General features: G+C 40.5%; 1 protein-coding gene across 1 annotated transcript in view; it reads left to right on the top strand.

Annotated features, from left to right (window-relative positions):
* The window catches only part of LOC137632419 (uncharacterized), a 342,058-nt gene that overhangs the window by 291,553 nt on the left and 33,849 nt on the right, over positions 1 to 16,656 (top strand). Inside the window, 1 exon segment of the mRNA XM_068364351.1 lies at positions 9,717 to 9,956. Coding sequence (XP_068220452.1) covers positions 9,717 to 9,956 — 240 coding nt within the window.

Here is a 16,656-nt window from a genome sequence, read left to right as displayed (position 1 = left end):
AGATTTGATTACAATTTAGGACCTTTTGGGAACACTCGTGTGTGTTGATGGTCCTATAATTATGTCCCTGCCTGGTAATCACCTGGGCTTGAAGGTATTCCTTTCCTTCAAAGGGAAGCAGTTCTGGGGGAGACTGGATCCCTTCTCTTTAGGGGTCCTTGACATTGCTTGCAACGTCTTTCCTTTTCCCCTTTCCCATCTCCTTGGAAAGGGTAATTCCATTAATCTTAAATGCACCTCAATATTGGGAGGTTTTCATGTTATTCTTGGGATGGAAGAGAGGCTTCCTCTTAAGAGGAGTTTTTTATTTTTCTTAGTTTGACATTGTATTGTGGCGAATTGAAGAAAAGAAACCTGAAGCATGCACCGACTGACCCGGAGAGCTCGTTTGGGACCCTCTAGGTTCCTCTGCATGGTTTCATGAGAGTTGTAGCATCTACGGGTGCTAGCGGCCTTTCCTGCCAGGGGATGTTCCTTGGACGCTTCGGGTTCTCTTTGATGCTTCTCTTCATGAGGACCTTCTCAGCTGCAGCTCCAGGCTTTGGACTTCAGGCAGTCCTTCTCCACAGCTCTTCTGCTCCTCCAAGCATGGTCTCAAGGTTGCTTGTCTGCCTTGTTTGATCTTGCAGTGAATTATAGTGTTTTTCTTGGCTTTTACAATAGACTTTTTATTGTTTCTAAGGTGTCTGGAAGAGCAGATTATCATCAACATCAGTCCAAAGAACTAGTGTCTCCATAGAACCCTTTATAGGAGAAAGGTATGTCTTTAGTGCATCATAGCAATTCATTAGACATCAAGGAAATACCTATACTTTATCTGGAGAGAGAATTTATATAAAATCAGAGCCCTTTGTTTAGGCCTACCATCTGGTTTTCATATCTTTTATTCATGTTACTGTGCATGGTAACAGAAGGGGCATTAAATTGATGAAATACTTGGAGGCCTTTGTCTGGATGGCAGGAACTTTGTCAATGTCTACTGTACACATCCTGAGCCAAGTTTGTCATCATTCTTGCCATCATGTTAGTTTGTACAAATCATACATAACATCTAAACTGGTATCCATTTACCTAGAAATGGCAGTAAATGCACAAACAGGATGGGCTCAAAACATTCCCCCACTAGATTTAAGAGTTCTGTTGCAAAACAAGACCTCCTGCCAAAATGTTGCTGTCATTTATAAGATGCATTTTCTTTATGGAGAAATTTCTCCTTTATTGTCACTTCATGATGTATTCTTTGTAGCTGCTTTACTAATGTTTGTCCATTTTATACAATTTCCCACCAAGCTCAGGTCTTTAAATAACCAGATGAGTTTTCTGCTGAGATAGAAACTTCCATGTCACACCTTTGAAGGTTTCACATGAATGCTTCGAATTTGTGAATGGCAGTTATTTTTTGAAACATCAGAAGTAGAAAATTTATGTAGAAGCAGCTGAAGCCATTGCAACATTTTTACCATCAATTTAAACTTAGTGGAATGGATGTAGTAAGCATAATAACACAATCAACTCTATTCCTCAACTAGGAATATCCTCTTATTCCTTTTTCCCTCATCCCTTTCTTTATGGCATATGTGGAGATACTATAGAAATCCAGGGTCATCAGCAACTATGGTACATCTCGTATATTTTATGAATTAACCTCCTCATTGCCATTTGAAAACTTCTTAAATTAATTTTTCAGTAGCTCATTCTTACCTGAAAGACCTTCTAATGCTGTCAGAATCTCAAGATCTTAACCCATCATGGTCTCCAAGAGCTGGTTATTATAGATTAAGAAAATACCACTCAGCAGTCTTTGACCTTCACTAAGTCAATCTTCTCTCCTAAACTGCTATTCAGGCTGTACATGTATGATGGTCCTGGAGTAAAGTAAATAAAGAATTTTTGTCAAACTATTAGGTCATTAGTCATATAATCTATTATATATTATTTCTCTCCTGCTAGCATCACTAAAATCTCACTTCCACTTATTCAGAGGATATGGGAGGCAAAGCAAGTGATGATTGGTACCTGCAGGTCCAGTTGATGCATGCATTCAACTTATTTAATTTATTATGCTAGACAAAAAAATGCAGTTTTGATTTAGAAGAAAAAATATGGAAATTTTGTTGTACTTATTTATGGCATCAAAGTATATTATGTAAATATGTAAATGTTGCACAAGTTTGTAGAGTTCTTTTTATGTTTTTTAATACAAATCATTGTAGAAAATATTTAATTTTTAGTGTTTATAACTATGGATGTTTTTAGCATGAACATATTAACATGCAGTCAAGCTAGACTAGACTCATAACTGTATTTGTCATCTCAAGTGTCAAGAAAACATTCATTAGCGTAGCTGGGATGAGCAAAAATGTTTCAGCCAGGGTACTCACCAGAAAGACCTTACTTGAAGCTATGCTAAAGCTGTTATGATATTTGGGAAGCAAATATATTGAAAGCAGATTGAATAACCTATCCTAAGCTCATTTACCAAATGAAAATTAGAATGCAGTTTTTAGAAAGCCATGATAATCTTATTTCTGGGCTCCACCTGTGCCACTCCGTGAAATGCTCCTTTTAAATATTTAACTTAGCCGGTGAATATATAATAGCTGCTACTCAGCGGCTCGACAGAAAACACACTCAAAAACTCGCGAGCGATCGCTATGAAGGTTGCGGGTGTGACCACCAGCGCCAACTATCGGCCAGATACCACTCTTGCATGTAAACAAACCCTTCAATTCTTCTCTGTCGACCTTGACGACAAGACGTATCATTACTCGCTATAGAACCTGGAGTTTTCTCAACATATTTGGTGAAGTACTTCATTTTGGTTTGAGCTTTCGCAGCGCAGGTGTTTTATCTTCAACTTAAATCTTGAACTCGTTTTTGGATAGATTTAATTTTTGATGACTTTGGATTGTTTTTTGGACTTTCCTTGACTTTTAAATGGCTGACCCTTCCCTTAGTACGGAAGTGTGTTTAGGCTTTTAGCAATTATCTTATCACGTTATAAATTAATTATAGATTTTCCTCTATATATTTTATATCTCACCCGCCTTTATTAGGCCTCTTCGATTAGCTTTCCATTTATAATAAACATCAAGATAAATTTTAATGATTTGTTTATATGCGACCTTTCCTGAGAGTAGGCGGTCCTAACTTGGAAACCGAAGTTAAACAACGTTGAGCCCTTTCAATCGTAAATAACTTTTACAGAGTTAATGATTAAAACTTATTAAATGAATATTTTTTAGTAGATATTTTATGAAAGATTTTCTTTGAATAGTCTTCGTACTGTTTCAAAGTTGAACTAACGTTTAGTTTATTTATGCTATGCAGTTTGCGCTCTATCGTTACGATAGAGAGAGAGAGTATCACGGTTTCACTTTGCAGAAAGAGTAAATCGATTCTGACGTTTTGTTCATTCTTCTTTCAAACTTAAATGTTTTAAATTTTATTTTAAAGGAACTTTTTAATTGAAAAACTTTTCAGTTTTTTCCTTTGGTCAAATATCCTGTTTTTTGACGAAACGTAAGTGGGCTCTTCTCTTCGGTGCGAAATCAAGAGAGAGAGAGAGAGAGAGATAGAGACGGAGAGAGAGAGAGGAGAGAGAACGTTCCGATCTTTATCTCGTCCCAAGCGAGTAACGTTGTTCTCGAGTTACTCTCGTCCCTAGTCTCTGTACGGGGAGAAAGAATAAACGTTTTTAGTTTTTTATTCTTGTCCCAAGGCACTGTACGGTGAGAGATTGTAAACGTAGTTTTGAATGAACTAGTGTTTAGTCTCTTCCCCAGCCACTGATCTTTTTATCTTAAAATATGTTTACTGTTTTTTTGCTGGTATTAATGTGCTTACATTATATGACTGATTTCGCAATTATAACCTTTTGATGAGGGTAGAATTGCGTGCTTCAGGTAGAAATCAGTTTTATTCATACCTAATGTGAATTGTTAAAAAATTCGATTTCAGTGAAATAAGTGCAAAACAGAAAATCGTAGTGATAAAGTGATATTGCGCAAAGTGTTATCAGTGTTGCGACAGAGGGTTCGTCTGTTCGTGCCTGTCGTTCGCCTAGTCCGGGACCTCTTGCAAGCTCCCAAGCCCAGGGGAGAAGTAATGTCGTACGACTTATGGGTTCGAGAGGCCTTGATCAGCGAACAGACGTTCCCTCTATGGTATCAGGCGTATCTCACCAAGATCACCCCTACCATAAGGCGAGAGAGACGATTTTCTCCTCGTCATCCGAAGGCTTTTCATATAAGAAACCGTGGAACAAGGTTTCGAGGCCCTTTAAGCGAAAGTCAGTCCTTTCAGGACAGGTCCAGCGTCCTGGTTTTAACTATTAGGACAGCTCTGACCCTATGCAGTCATCGGAAGACTGCTCGCTGCCTAAACAAAAGCGTAACACAGACTCCGAGAGTCTTTTTGTAGGCAAGGTTTTGCAGTCACAGACGTTACCCTCGTCTCTTACCGCAACCATTCCCGTTGATCCTAAATGGGTTGTACGGCAAGACATGCAGAATAAGCTTGCCTCCCTTATGGAAGACTATTCTGCCGATAAGTCCGTTGAGCCTAGCCGTTTATCTCATCGAGATCCTGGCCTTCAGCCACCCAAACGTTCCTTTGTGCGTCCTGTTGACGTTGGCGTAGCCAAGTCACGTCAGTCAGGTTGTTTAGAACCACACTCGATGCGGTCTCGTGTGGATTTTTAGCCGCATTTGGACGTTAGGCCACTTGCTGATGCTCCTGTTGACGTTCAGGACGTTCGCCAACCATCGGAGTTGACTTGTTTTGACGCTGAGCGTCAACCTCCGCATTCTAGAGTTGTTTTGACTGCTCAGACTAGGCGGTCAAAGCAGTCTCGAGTGGACGCTGTGCGTCCTCACGCACCTGTTGTTGTTGACAGTTCACAGACTGTCAAGCAGTTACATGACGTTGCGTCCTGGTCCGCTACTAATGCACCAGTGCGTGTGGACTCTGCTTGTAAAGCATTGCCACCACGGTAGGTCTCTCCCTTGCTTGAGACTCGGCTATTGTCGGACAAGGTTCCTTCAGATGAGGAAGTTGCTGTTCCCCCTCCTACTGATATTCCCTTGAGGACTCTGTCAGACGGAGAGGAGCCTAAAGCTGCTTAGCCCTCTATGGACTTTAAATAAATCATACTGATTTTTAAGGATCTTTTTCCGGATCTTTTTGTAACTGCTGCTCCTCGTTCGCCTAAACGTCAGAGTTTACACTAGGCCTAGCTACTTCAAAGCCGTTGTTTTATAAGCTAGTGCTCTCTCGCTCTTCTAAGAGAGCTTTACGTTTGCTAGGCGACTGGTTTATCACCAGGAGGAGTTTGGGGGAGACAGCCTTTGCTTTCCCTACTTTTAAGCTGGCTTATAGAGCTAGAGTCTGATATGACACGAGAGAAGTTCTCGGCTTGGGAGTTCCTGCCTCTGCCCAGATAGACTTCTCAAACCTCATAGACTCTCCCTGGCGCCTGGCCATGAGACGCTCCAAGATTTTATGGTCGACTTCAGAGCTATTTTCGAGCGTTTGAAGTTTTGCTGTACAATTATGTCATGCGTAAACGGCTTTCAGGGATGGCTCCTATGATCTGACAGTCACGTTCTCTGCAGGAACAAGACCCTCAGGGATGGCTCCAATGATCTGGCAGCCATGTTCACTGCAGGAGTACGTAAGAGGCAAGTGCGCTCAATGTGTTCATTGTCAAGACAAACTTCACGATGAAGTCTACCAGGCTGTCTTGACAGCATTTATGGAAGGCGACTGGATGGTCTCTCTCGACATTCAGGAGGCATACTTCCACATTCCTATACACCCGGATTCCCAACCGTTTCTGAGGTTTGTTTACAGGAATGTGGGGTACCAGTTTCGAGCCCTGTGCTTTGGCCTCAGTCCTGCTCCTCTCGGGTTTACGAGGCTCATGAGGAATGTGGCAAAATCCCTCCATCTATCGGGGATCCGAGCCTCCCTGTACTTGGACGACTGGCTTCTCAGAGCATCGTCCAGTCTTCGCTGTCTGCAGGATCTACATTGGACGTTGAGTCTGGCCAGGGAGTTGGGACTTTTGGTCAACCTAAAAGTCCCAACTGATCCCATCCCAGATTATTCTATATTTGGGGACGGAGATTCGCAGTCCAGTTTTTTTTTCGGGCTTTTCCGTCTGCCACCGAATAGAACAAGCCCTACTCGAAGTCCAACTAATGCTGAAAAGAAAACGTTTGTTCAGTCAGGAGTTGGAACAGTCTCGTAGGGACTCTCTCATCCCTGGAGCAGTTTGTCTCACTAGGGAGACTACACCTTCTGCCTCTCCGGTTCCATCTAGCCTCTCACTGGAACTAGGACAAGACGTTAGAGACGGTATCATTCCCAGTCTCCGAACCAGTAAAGGCATGCCTGAAATGGTGGGACGGCAATATCAGTCTGAGAGAGGGACTATCCCTAGCAGTCAAGAACCCAAACCACGTGTTGTTCTCAGACGCGTCGGATTTGGGTTGGGATGCGACCCTGGACGGTCGGGAATGCTCGGGTCCGTGGACCTCATGTCAGAAGAGCATGCACATCAACGGCAAGGAGCTATTTGCAGTCCACTTGGCCTTGATGATATTCGAAAGCTTCTTCGAAACTAAGTGGTAGAGGTCAACTCAGACAACACCACAACTTTGGCGTACATCTCCAAGCAAGGAGGCACACACTCCTTCACGCTGCTCGAGATCGCAAGGGACCTTCTCTTATGGTCAAGAAATCGAGGCATCTCCCTGTTGACGAGATTCATCCAGGGGGACTTGAACGTCTTGGCAGACTGTCTCAGTCGGAGGGGTCAGGTGATACACACGGAATGGACCCTCCACAAGGACGTGGGCAAGAGTCTTTGGGCTACTTGGGGTCAACCCACCATAGACCTCTTTGCCTCCTCGTTGACCAAAAGGTTACCAATCTATTGCTCTCCAGTCCTAGATACAGAAGCAATCCACATAAACGCGTTTCTACTGGATTGGTCTCTTCTGGACTTATATGCATTCCCACCATTCAAGATAGTCAACAAGGTACTGCAGAAGTTCGCCTCTCACGAAGGGACAAGGTTGACGTTGGTTGCTACCCTCTGGCCTGCGAGAGAGTGGTTCACCGAGGTACTTCAATGGCTGGTAGACTTTCCAAGAAGTCTTCCTCTAAGGGTAGATCTGTTACGTCAGCCCCACGTAAAGAATGTCCATCAAAGCCTCCCCACTCTTCGTCTGACTTCCTTCAGACTATCGAAGGACTCTCAAGAGCTCGAGGCTTTTCGAAGGAGGCAGCCAGTGCGATTGCAAGAGCGAGGAGAGCTTCTACCATTAGAGTATACCAGTCGAAGTGGGAAGTCTTTTGAGACTGGTGCAAGTCAGCATCTGTGTCCTCGTCCAGTACCTCTGTAGCCCAAATCGCAGATTTTCTTTTACATCTGAGAAAGGTTCGCTCCCTTTCAGCTCCCACGATTAAGGGCTACAGGAGCATGTTGGCTTCAGTCTTTCGACATAGAGGCTTAGATCTTTCCAACAATAAAGATCTCCAAGATCTCCTTAAGTCTTTCGAGACCTCTAAGGAACGTCGTTTGGCAACTCCTGGATGGAACTTAGACGTGGTCATAAGGTTCCTCATGTCAGACAGGTTTGAGCCATTACATTCAGCCTCCCTGAAGGATCTCACCCTCAAGACACTTTTCCTAGTGTGCTTGGCTTCGGCTAAAAGGGTCAGTGAACTTCATGCCTTCAGTAAGAACATCGGTTTTTTCTACAGAAAAAGCCACTTGTTCACTTCAACTTGGTTTCCTGGCCAAAAAATGAACTGGCTTCTCGTCCTTGGCCTAAATCTTTTGATATTCCTTGCTTATCAGAGATCGTAGGCAACGAACTGGAAAGAGTATTATGTCCTGTTAGAGCTCTTAAGTTCTATTTAGCTCGTACTAAGTCATTACGAGGTAAATCTGAGGCATTATGGTGCTCAGTTGAGAAACCATCATTGCCTATGTCAAAGAATGCTTTGTCATATTTTATCAGATTTTTTAATACGAGAAGCTCATTCTCACTTGAATGAGAAAGACCGATGGTTGCTTAAGGTTAAGACGCACTAAGTTAGAACTATAGCGACCTCCGTGGCCTTCAAGCAAAATAAATCTCTGCAAAGTATTATGGACACGACTTTTTGGAGAAGCAAGTCAGTGTTCGCGTCATTTTACTTAAAAGATGTCCAGACTCTTTACGAGGACTGCTACACACTGGGTCCATTCGTTGCAGCGAGTGCAGTAGTGGGTGAGGGTTCTACCACTACATTACCCTAATTCCAATATCCTTTTTAATCTGTCTCTTGAAATGTTTTTTGGGATGTACGGAAGGCTAAGAAGCCTTTCGCATCCTTGTTGATTTGGCGGGTGGTCAAAGTCATTTCTTGAGAGCGCCCAGATTAGGGGTTTGATGAGGTCCTGTTAGTATGGGTTGCAACCCTTTATACTTCAGCTCCTGGGAGTCTTTCAGCATCCTAAGAGGATCGCTGGGCTTCGTGAGGAAGACAGACTTACAAGGCAGAGTAATCGTCTAAGTCAACTTCCTTACCAGGTACCTATATATTTTGATTTTGTTATATTGATAACTGTCAAAAACTCTTAGCTTATACGCTGTAAACTTAATTAACTCTGGTCTCTACCCACCGCCTTGGGTGTGAATCAGCTATTATATATTCACCGGCTAAGTTAAATATTTAAAAATGATATTTTAATTATAAAATAAATTTTTGAATATACTTACCCGGTGAATATATAAATTAAAGGCCCTCCCTTCCTCCCCAATAGAGACGCAGCGGGACGAGAAGAATTGAAGGGTTTGTTTACATGCAAGAGTGGTATCTGGCCGATAGTTGGCGCTGGTGGTCACACCCGCAACCTTCATAGCGATCGCTCGCGAGTTTTTGAGTGTGTTTTCTGTCGAGCCGCTGAGTAGCAGCTATTATATATTCACCGGGTAAGTATATTCAAAAATTTATTTTATAATTAAAATATCATTTTTTGCATCATTTCTAAGGTATATAACTGCTATGAATTACCAGAGAAAAAAGTTGCATAGGAATGCCAGGGTTGAACCCAGCTCGCTTACCTATATAAGGTGTCGGTAGGTCTCTCGCCCAGAAATAGATTTTTCCTTCGTCAAAATCCCTTTAGCTAGTTTGAGGGAAAGCAGAGTCCATTAAGAACAACACAGTTGTCAGCTGACCCAGTATGTACAATACTGTATGCTATGATGCAACAACGCAAGTTCATCGTAATTCTTGGATATCTCTTCCAGAATGTTATACATTTGTGTTATTGTGCAGCCTTATATAAAGTTTAAAGGTATAGGTATTATATTTTAAGTACGGTTCATGCTTGAAGGATCTTATATCCAGAATGAGTTTCTCTAACAAAGCTATGTGACTTGGTGCAAAAAAGTATTGTTTTGTTAAAGGGTAAGGTACAAACATCAAAACACATTAATATTGGTCAGGTTGAAACAAAGAATATCTTATGAAGTGAGTTACTGTATTAATAATTGATATGGCTAGAGGTACTTTGCTAGTCACTGATGTCACATTGCTTTTACGATATATCAGAGGTGAGAAGTTGAGGATAAGTCAGGAGGAGGATTGTGTAACTTTATAAAAAGTAATGAAGGACATTTGGTTTGCTCTGTCTTATTCTATTTTTTTTCCAGGTAACTGGTGTTGGTGGGGTGGATGCCAATGATCCGCATATAGCAAATTTGGTAGTCACGCTGAAAAACAAGAGAGAAATCAACTTTGTACTACGAGACATTGTAGTATACTGCATGTTCTTAGTTATTTTAGCCTTAATTGCAAGTGATAGAACAGATCGAAATGCATTCTTACTTCAACAACAGTTGTGCAACTCATTCATTAAGATTGGCCATCCAGATTTGGATTTCAGTTCTAAGGTATGATTGCATTAGTATTAGTAAAAGTTATAAATTATATTCATAAAGTTTTACTTTTTAGGGTTAATGTGCTGAATGGTCTTCAAGGACTCTCCTGTAAAAGGCTAGAACAGGGAATCCAATATGACATATATTACCAAAGAAGTTTTGTCTCCCCTGCTCTAGGGCCAGTGTTTCAGCATGCAAAGCATGGACTCAGTGCGCATAAGGGAGACCCATGAGTTCAGGCTCCATTGAACTCGGCATTTACTTATGGCAAGCTGCCATCTTTTTGGTTTCCAAGAAGTTAACCCTTGTATAGCTCTGCTCTGTTAAGCAAGAGATATTTGTCTACTGTTAAGTTGAATATCAGGAATCTAGTTAGGATTACCGTATATTACTGTATAAAGGGCGAAGTTTTGAGACCAGTTTTGGATGAAAAAAGTAAGGGTTCGCCCATTACATGAGAGATACTTTTGGAATTATGAAAATATTTTCCTCGACCTCTGTTGTTGTTGTTGTTAGGTAATTTAATTGCCTTTTGTTCATTGATAGGTTAGTTGTCTGGAAGTATTGACTTAAAATCATATAATATACTCATTTTAATTACGTTATATAGTTTTATGTTTTAGTAAAATAAGAATATTTACCGGTAGTTTTATCTTTATTTATTTATAGTAATGTACTTGGGCTCTGTTGTGTGAACCTGCTGGTAGGCTAGCCTAATTGTCCGAAAACTAGAATTTTCCATATTTGTACCGGTAATTAATTTTTCTACTTAGATAATAGCTAGGAAGGATCAACAACAGGGTATAAGCAGCTCAGTATAATCATACACTTTACTTGTGTGTTTAAGTAAAATAAAAATAAGAAAACTAGGATTGTTTACATTGTGGTGGTTGTCCGAAACCTCAAAATTTGCAGGTTACCAATATCTGCAAACAAGTTTAAGCAAAGAAAAAAAATAGTTAATAAAATTGAAATTAAAATCCATCAAAATCAATACTATCACTTGAAATACAGTGGTGCCTCATAACACAAAATTAATTGGTTCCGTAAGGGCTTTTGTAAAGTGATTTTTTCGTGTAACGAGTCACCTTTTACATGTAAATAGCCTAATTCATTCCAGACCCTAGAAAAATACCACATTCAATGATTATAAAAATGATAGTCACCACTAAACAGTACTAAATATAGGAAAAGTACTGTATTTTGATCATTTAATATTAATTAACATTAATATTCTGAAAAAGAAGTGTTTAATTAGAGCAAACAGTAAAAATAAAGTAACAAAAATGTGGAACCTTACCTTTGGAGTGAGGCGAAGTCTGAGAGCTAAGTGCGGGGTGGTAGAGGAGGATGAAAATGGCGGAAAACGTTTACGTACAAGTGGCAGAAAACGTAAACAATTAACTTTACAAAACAGATTTATAAAGGACAGAAAACTTTACAAAACAGATTTATAAATGACAGAAAACATTAACACTTAATCTTAGGAAACTCATCTGCAAATGGCAGGAAATATTTACACTATACTTTACGATAAACTTAAAATAAAATTTCTTTTTTTTCCTTTTTTTTTCTTTACTTTTTGTTTTTTATTTTCTAAATTTAATTACACTACGTATTTTCTTCATCACTGCTACTTATCTTTCGTTTTTTAGCTGCCGCTTGGTCTGCTTCTACCAAAGGTCGTAGGTGCACAACCTGTGAGAATATTTTCTGCCGTTGTTAGTGGGTCATTCCCCCCCCCCTCTGTACTCTTCCTGAACGATGTTCACTCGCATGGCTTCCAACTCCTTCAGGTCATTTGTCGTAAGTTCCTCTTGGTGCTCCTGGATAAGCTCCAAGCTCATCATTGTCGGTCTCACCAACTTCCAGACCCATGGACTTCACGAGTGTAACGATCTTGACAACTTCAGATTGAGCATCAGGTTCAGGATCGTCAGCATTTTCAGAATCGTCTTCAATTGGGTCTGCGTGGAAGCCCTCGAAATCTCGTGCAGAGACAGCATCAGGCCACAGCTTCTTCCAAGCAGAGTTCAAGGTGTGCCTCAAAACCTCCTGCCAAGCTTGATCGATAATTTTGAGGCATCTGACAATATCAAAATGCTCCTTCAAAAATTGACGAAGGGTGAGGTTTGTGCTCTCAATGATTTTGAAACATCTCTTGAAGAAATATTTCGTGTAGAGTTTCTTAGAGTTGGAAATCACTTGCTGGTCCATGGGCTGGAGGAGAGGGGTGGTGTTCGGTGGAAGATAGAGAATCTTGACGAAGGAATATTGTGGAGCAATATCTTCATGGAGGGAAGGAGGGTGAGCAGGGGCATAGCCCAGCACCAGCAGGCATTTCATAGGGAGGCGCTTCTCTTCCAAATTCTTTTTCACGGTCGGGCCAAAACAAATATTAATCCACTCGATAAACAATTGTCTTGCTACCCAGGCTTTTCCATCATCCCTCCACAACATGTTTAGATTTTCCTTAGTGACTTTGTGGGTCTTGAAGGCTTGAGGAATATTGGAGTGATACACCAGCAGGGTTTTCACCTTGCAATCCCCACTGGCATTTGCACAGAGTGCAAGGGTAAGCCTGTCCTTCATAGGCTTATGCCCAGGTAGTCTCTTTTCTTCTGCCGTAATGTACGTTCGACGAGGCACTTTTTTCCAAAAAAGCCCAGTCGTCGCAATTGAAGACTTGCTGGGGACTATAACCTTCCCGGACAGTCAACTCGTTGGACGTCTTAACAAAGGCTTCGGCCGCTTTCATGTCTGAGCTTGCAGCCTCCCCATGACGCACCACCGAATGAATGCCTGAGCGTCTCTTAAATTTTTCAAACCACCCACGAGAAGCCTTGAACTCTGGGGGTTCCTGCTTCGATGTTCCTTCTCCTGCGTCGGCTTTGGCCTGAGCATGCACGAGATCACCGAAAATGGCGCTGGCTTTCTGGCAGATTATCGCTTCGGTGATAGTGTCTCCAGCCATTTCTTTGTCCTTTATCCAGACAAGCAGCAGTCTCTCCATCTCATCGTGGAGGTGGCTTCTCTTGCTGGAGAAAGCAGTCACGCCCTTAGAAGGTATTGCTGCTGTGATAGCTTCCTTCTGCTTCAGGATCGTTCCTATCGTAGATGGATTTCGGCCATATTCCTTTGCGAGCACACTTAACCGCATGCCGGCCTCGTATCTTGATTATTTCCATCTTCATCTCCATGGAAAGCATCATCCTCTTCTTTCCCTTAACATCAGCGACTTTCTTGGGACCCATGGCTAATGATGTATCGTAAGTGTCACACACGATAACAGTATGTACAGTAACATTGTTACGAAAGCGAAATCACAAACACTAAGTCAATGCGTATGATACCGCTGCCAGAATGAAAAGAAATAGGAACGCCAATGTGTAGATGCACAATGGGATAAAGTACAGTAGATGTCGACCAATAGGAGAGCAGGATCTCATGGTGGTAACTAGCATCCGAGTAGGGAGATAACCAATGGGAACGCAGGAGGATGGTAGTGAGTTTACGGGCTGGCGGTGCGCGAATTTTGAAATCCGTCTCGGATACGGTTGGGCTCACGCTCCGTACCGCCTTTCGTTCTCCGAAACATTTTTCGTGATCCGAGTCGTAATATTCTTCACATCTCCTTTCGTGAAGTGAAAATTTCGTAAGCCGATTCTTTCGTAGCTAGAGGTTTGACTGTAGTAAAGTGTTAAAAAATTCATCAGAAACAGCATCGTCATGTGGATCATCTTCATTGGTTTTGTTCTCGCTACTAACGCTGCCATCATTGAATAGTGCGTTGTCCTCTGTTTCGTCTAAACTGTTTGAAATGCCACTTTTTTTTTTAGAATTATTTTAAAAGGATTTTTTTTTGTCAATTGATTCCCAGGCATTTTTCATCCAACAACAAAGAGTTTCAAGTGCTGGTGCTTTCATGCTGCCTCCTTTTGTAATGACTTTATCCCCATGTAGCATCCATTCTATCCACAGCTTATGTGCATCATCCTTTAAAGGTTTACTAAGAGAGACATCAAGGGATTGCAAAACACTTGTCAACCTTACAGGAATCATTGCCAAATCTGTATTTGTGTCACGTATTCGCTTCAAGACTAGGAACCAAATGGCTACGGAACTTATCCCATACAAGAAGACTTTTTTCCTTTCTCCATCCTCCAGGTCGTTTCTCCCATACTTCTTTAATCCATTTTAAGCACCCCTACTCATCCATCCAGCCTTTTGAATGGACGTGCAAAAGTACCCCACGGGGAAACTTACCCTTGGGCATAGTCGTTCTCTTGAAAATTACCATTGGCTTAAGTTGTGTACCATCAGCCATACAAGCAAGTATAACAGTAAAGCATGATTTATCATGCCCAGTAATTTTTATTGAGAGTGTTTTATCTCCCATTTTATTTACTGTAGCTGACAATGGCATATTGAATGTCAACGGTGTTTCATCCATATTGCTGATGCAAGCAATCCTGTAACTGCTACTTTTCTATGTTTTATAATGAACTGATGAAATAATCTAATTTTTTCACGAAACTCATTAGCCAATTTCTGAGAAATCTTTGTTCGCTTTCTAATGACTAAGTTGTGCCTTTTCTTGAACCTATTACACCCACCAGGACTTGCAGTAAAATCACCAATGTCAGATTTCCTTGCTTCCTTCAGTGCATGAATTCGTATTGCAGATCTAGTTACAACATAACCATCCTGGTGATGTTCTGCTACCCACTCTGCCACTTTTTCTTCCATTTTAGGCCACTTAGCTGCTTTTCGTCGTAATGCACATTCATAAGAAGGCATTTTTTTCAACTCATCAGCTTTTTTCTTCCACTTTCTAACATTACTTTTGCTAATGCCAAAATCTCTTGCCACTTGCATGTTGCTGGTCTTTTCCGCTGCAACAATAACTTGAAGTTTAAATTTTGATGTAAACTTCTGATGTGACTTAGAAGCCATGGTGAAGTAGAATAATAAAAATCTTAACGCTTAACGTTTCACAAAGAATGTACATAAAGAAATAGAGTATAGCCTAGACTTAATTCTAAAAAGCTAATGAAATTCCAATACTTACCTTATGTTGTTAATGTACAGATAATTTCCGGTAGTTACAGTTAGTTGGCAGTTAAAATTCATGGTGGTTAGTAAGTAAGCTGCAGATGCTGTATAAAAATGATTGTTTACTATTTAAGGGCTGTGGCAATCGGGTACAAGCAAATTAGCCAAACAACTACTGCTAGTTATTGGGAAAGATAATTTTACATTGCAGTTTAAAAGGATTGACTTAGAATCATATATGCTTATTACAGTTATATAGATGTATATAAAGGTAAGTTTATTAAAAATAAGGCTTTAATTTTATCTTTATTGCAAAAACATGTTTTCGTAGTTGCAAAATATTGAGTGAGAATAGGAGGAAAGAGGCTAGGAATGACGATATATAAACATTGGAGTGAATCATGTAAACATTGTGTTCAAACTCAGGAATTGCTTTAGTTTTATACTTTCTTAAACTGAAATCCAGCTTATATTTTTATAAACTAAAAACGTAAATATATAACAGTAACAGTAGTAAAGATTATATGTGAGGTAAGATTTATAATAAAAGTGTAGTAACATTGTTCTGGCCTTAAAATTGCTGTTCGCCCAGTACATGGAGTATATGATAAAAACACTTTTATCAAAGGAATTTGGGGTTCGGTCTTTACATGGGGTCGTCCTTTACATGGTAATATACGGTAGTTATCCAATATTCTTATTACTGTAATAGCATTAATGAAATGGGAGAACTAATTTACTGTTCAAGATCCATTGCAATAGTTTGTTTTGTTTATGTGATCAGCTTCATACAGAGTAAGTCTTCTTTCATTCTCCAAATTTCTTGACAGCCTGGAGGTGTTTTAGTTTATGTATCTTATCGTATATTCCAGATTTATGAACTTTATTCTTTTTTATTTTTATTAAAAGTTTTTTAAGTAAAATTCCTAACCATAAGTTTTGAACTAACACAGCCTAATATTTTATTTATTAACTTTACGAGCCAAATATGCAAATGTTTATTCTATTTACTTGCTAGCATATGACACCTTTCACTCCAGCTTTCACGATCAGCTTGGGAGTGTTTATATACAATAACTGTGATGAAATTGTATAGTTCTTTTTGGGCTCAAGCCATGTCGTCCTGATGGAAGTTCCTCTAAGGTAGCTTCCTAGGGTATATTACAACTACGGCGATATTCCCAGAGAATTTACCTTAAGGTACCCAGAATTCTAACTCCTGGAGCGAATATCCCTAATAAAAGAATCAGGGATATCGCAAAATATCAGCGGACGTATTCTTGACACGCCACATGGCAATCTGTACCCCGAACAGAGTTAACACTTCGTAGAGGTCAAATGGCAAGAAAACGAAAACGATAAGAAAGGGGGGAGCCGTTCGTAAGGCATCTCTCCTCCCTGTTTCGTAAGCGTGCCCTCTGTATTCCTTTTTGCGTAGCTATACAACTCGGTGTTTTCCCTGTGTTTCTACCAAATATCTTGGATTTACTCAAGCTAATATGCTTTCTCCAACTTCTTCTGCTTCCGATAAGTTGAGTACCATTTCTTTTATGTATAAATGTAGGCTCTTGGTAAAATTTAAAGTAATTAAAAGAGTTATCTTTGATACAAGAGCTGTTGCCTGCTGGAGGCGTCCTGGACGCTGTCGCTCGCTAGA

The sequence above is a fragment of the Palaemon carinicauda genome, chromosome 41 (genome assembly GCF_036898095.1).
Source record: "Palaemon carinicauda isolate YSFRI2023 chromosome 41, ASM3689809v2, whole genome shotgun sequence".
NCBI classification, from domain to species: Eukaryota; Metazoa; Arthropoda; class Malacostraca; order Decapoda; family Palaemonidae; genus Palaemon; species Palaemon carinicauda.
Note: the sequence above shows the minus strand (reverse complement) of the source record. Positions and strands in the feature narration are given on the sequence as shown.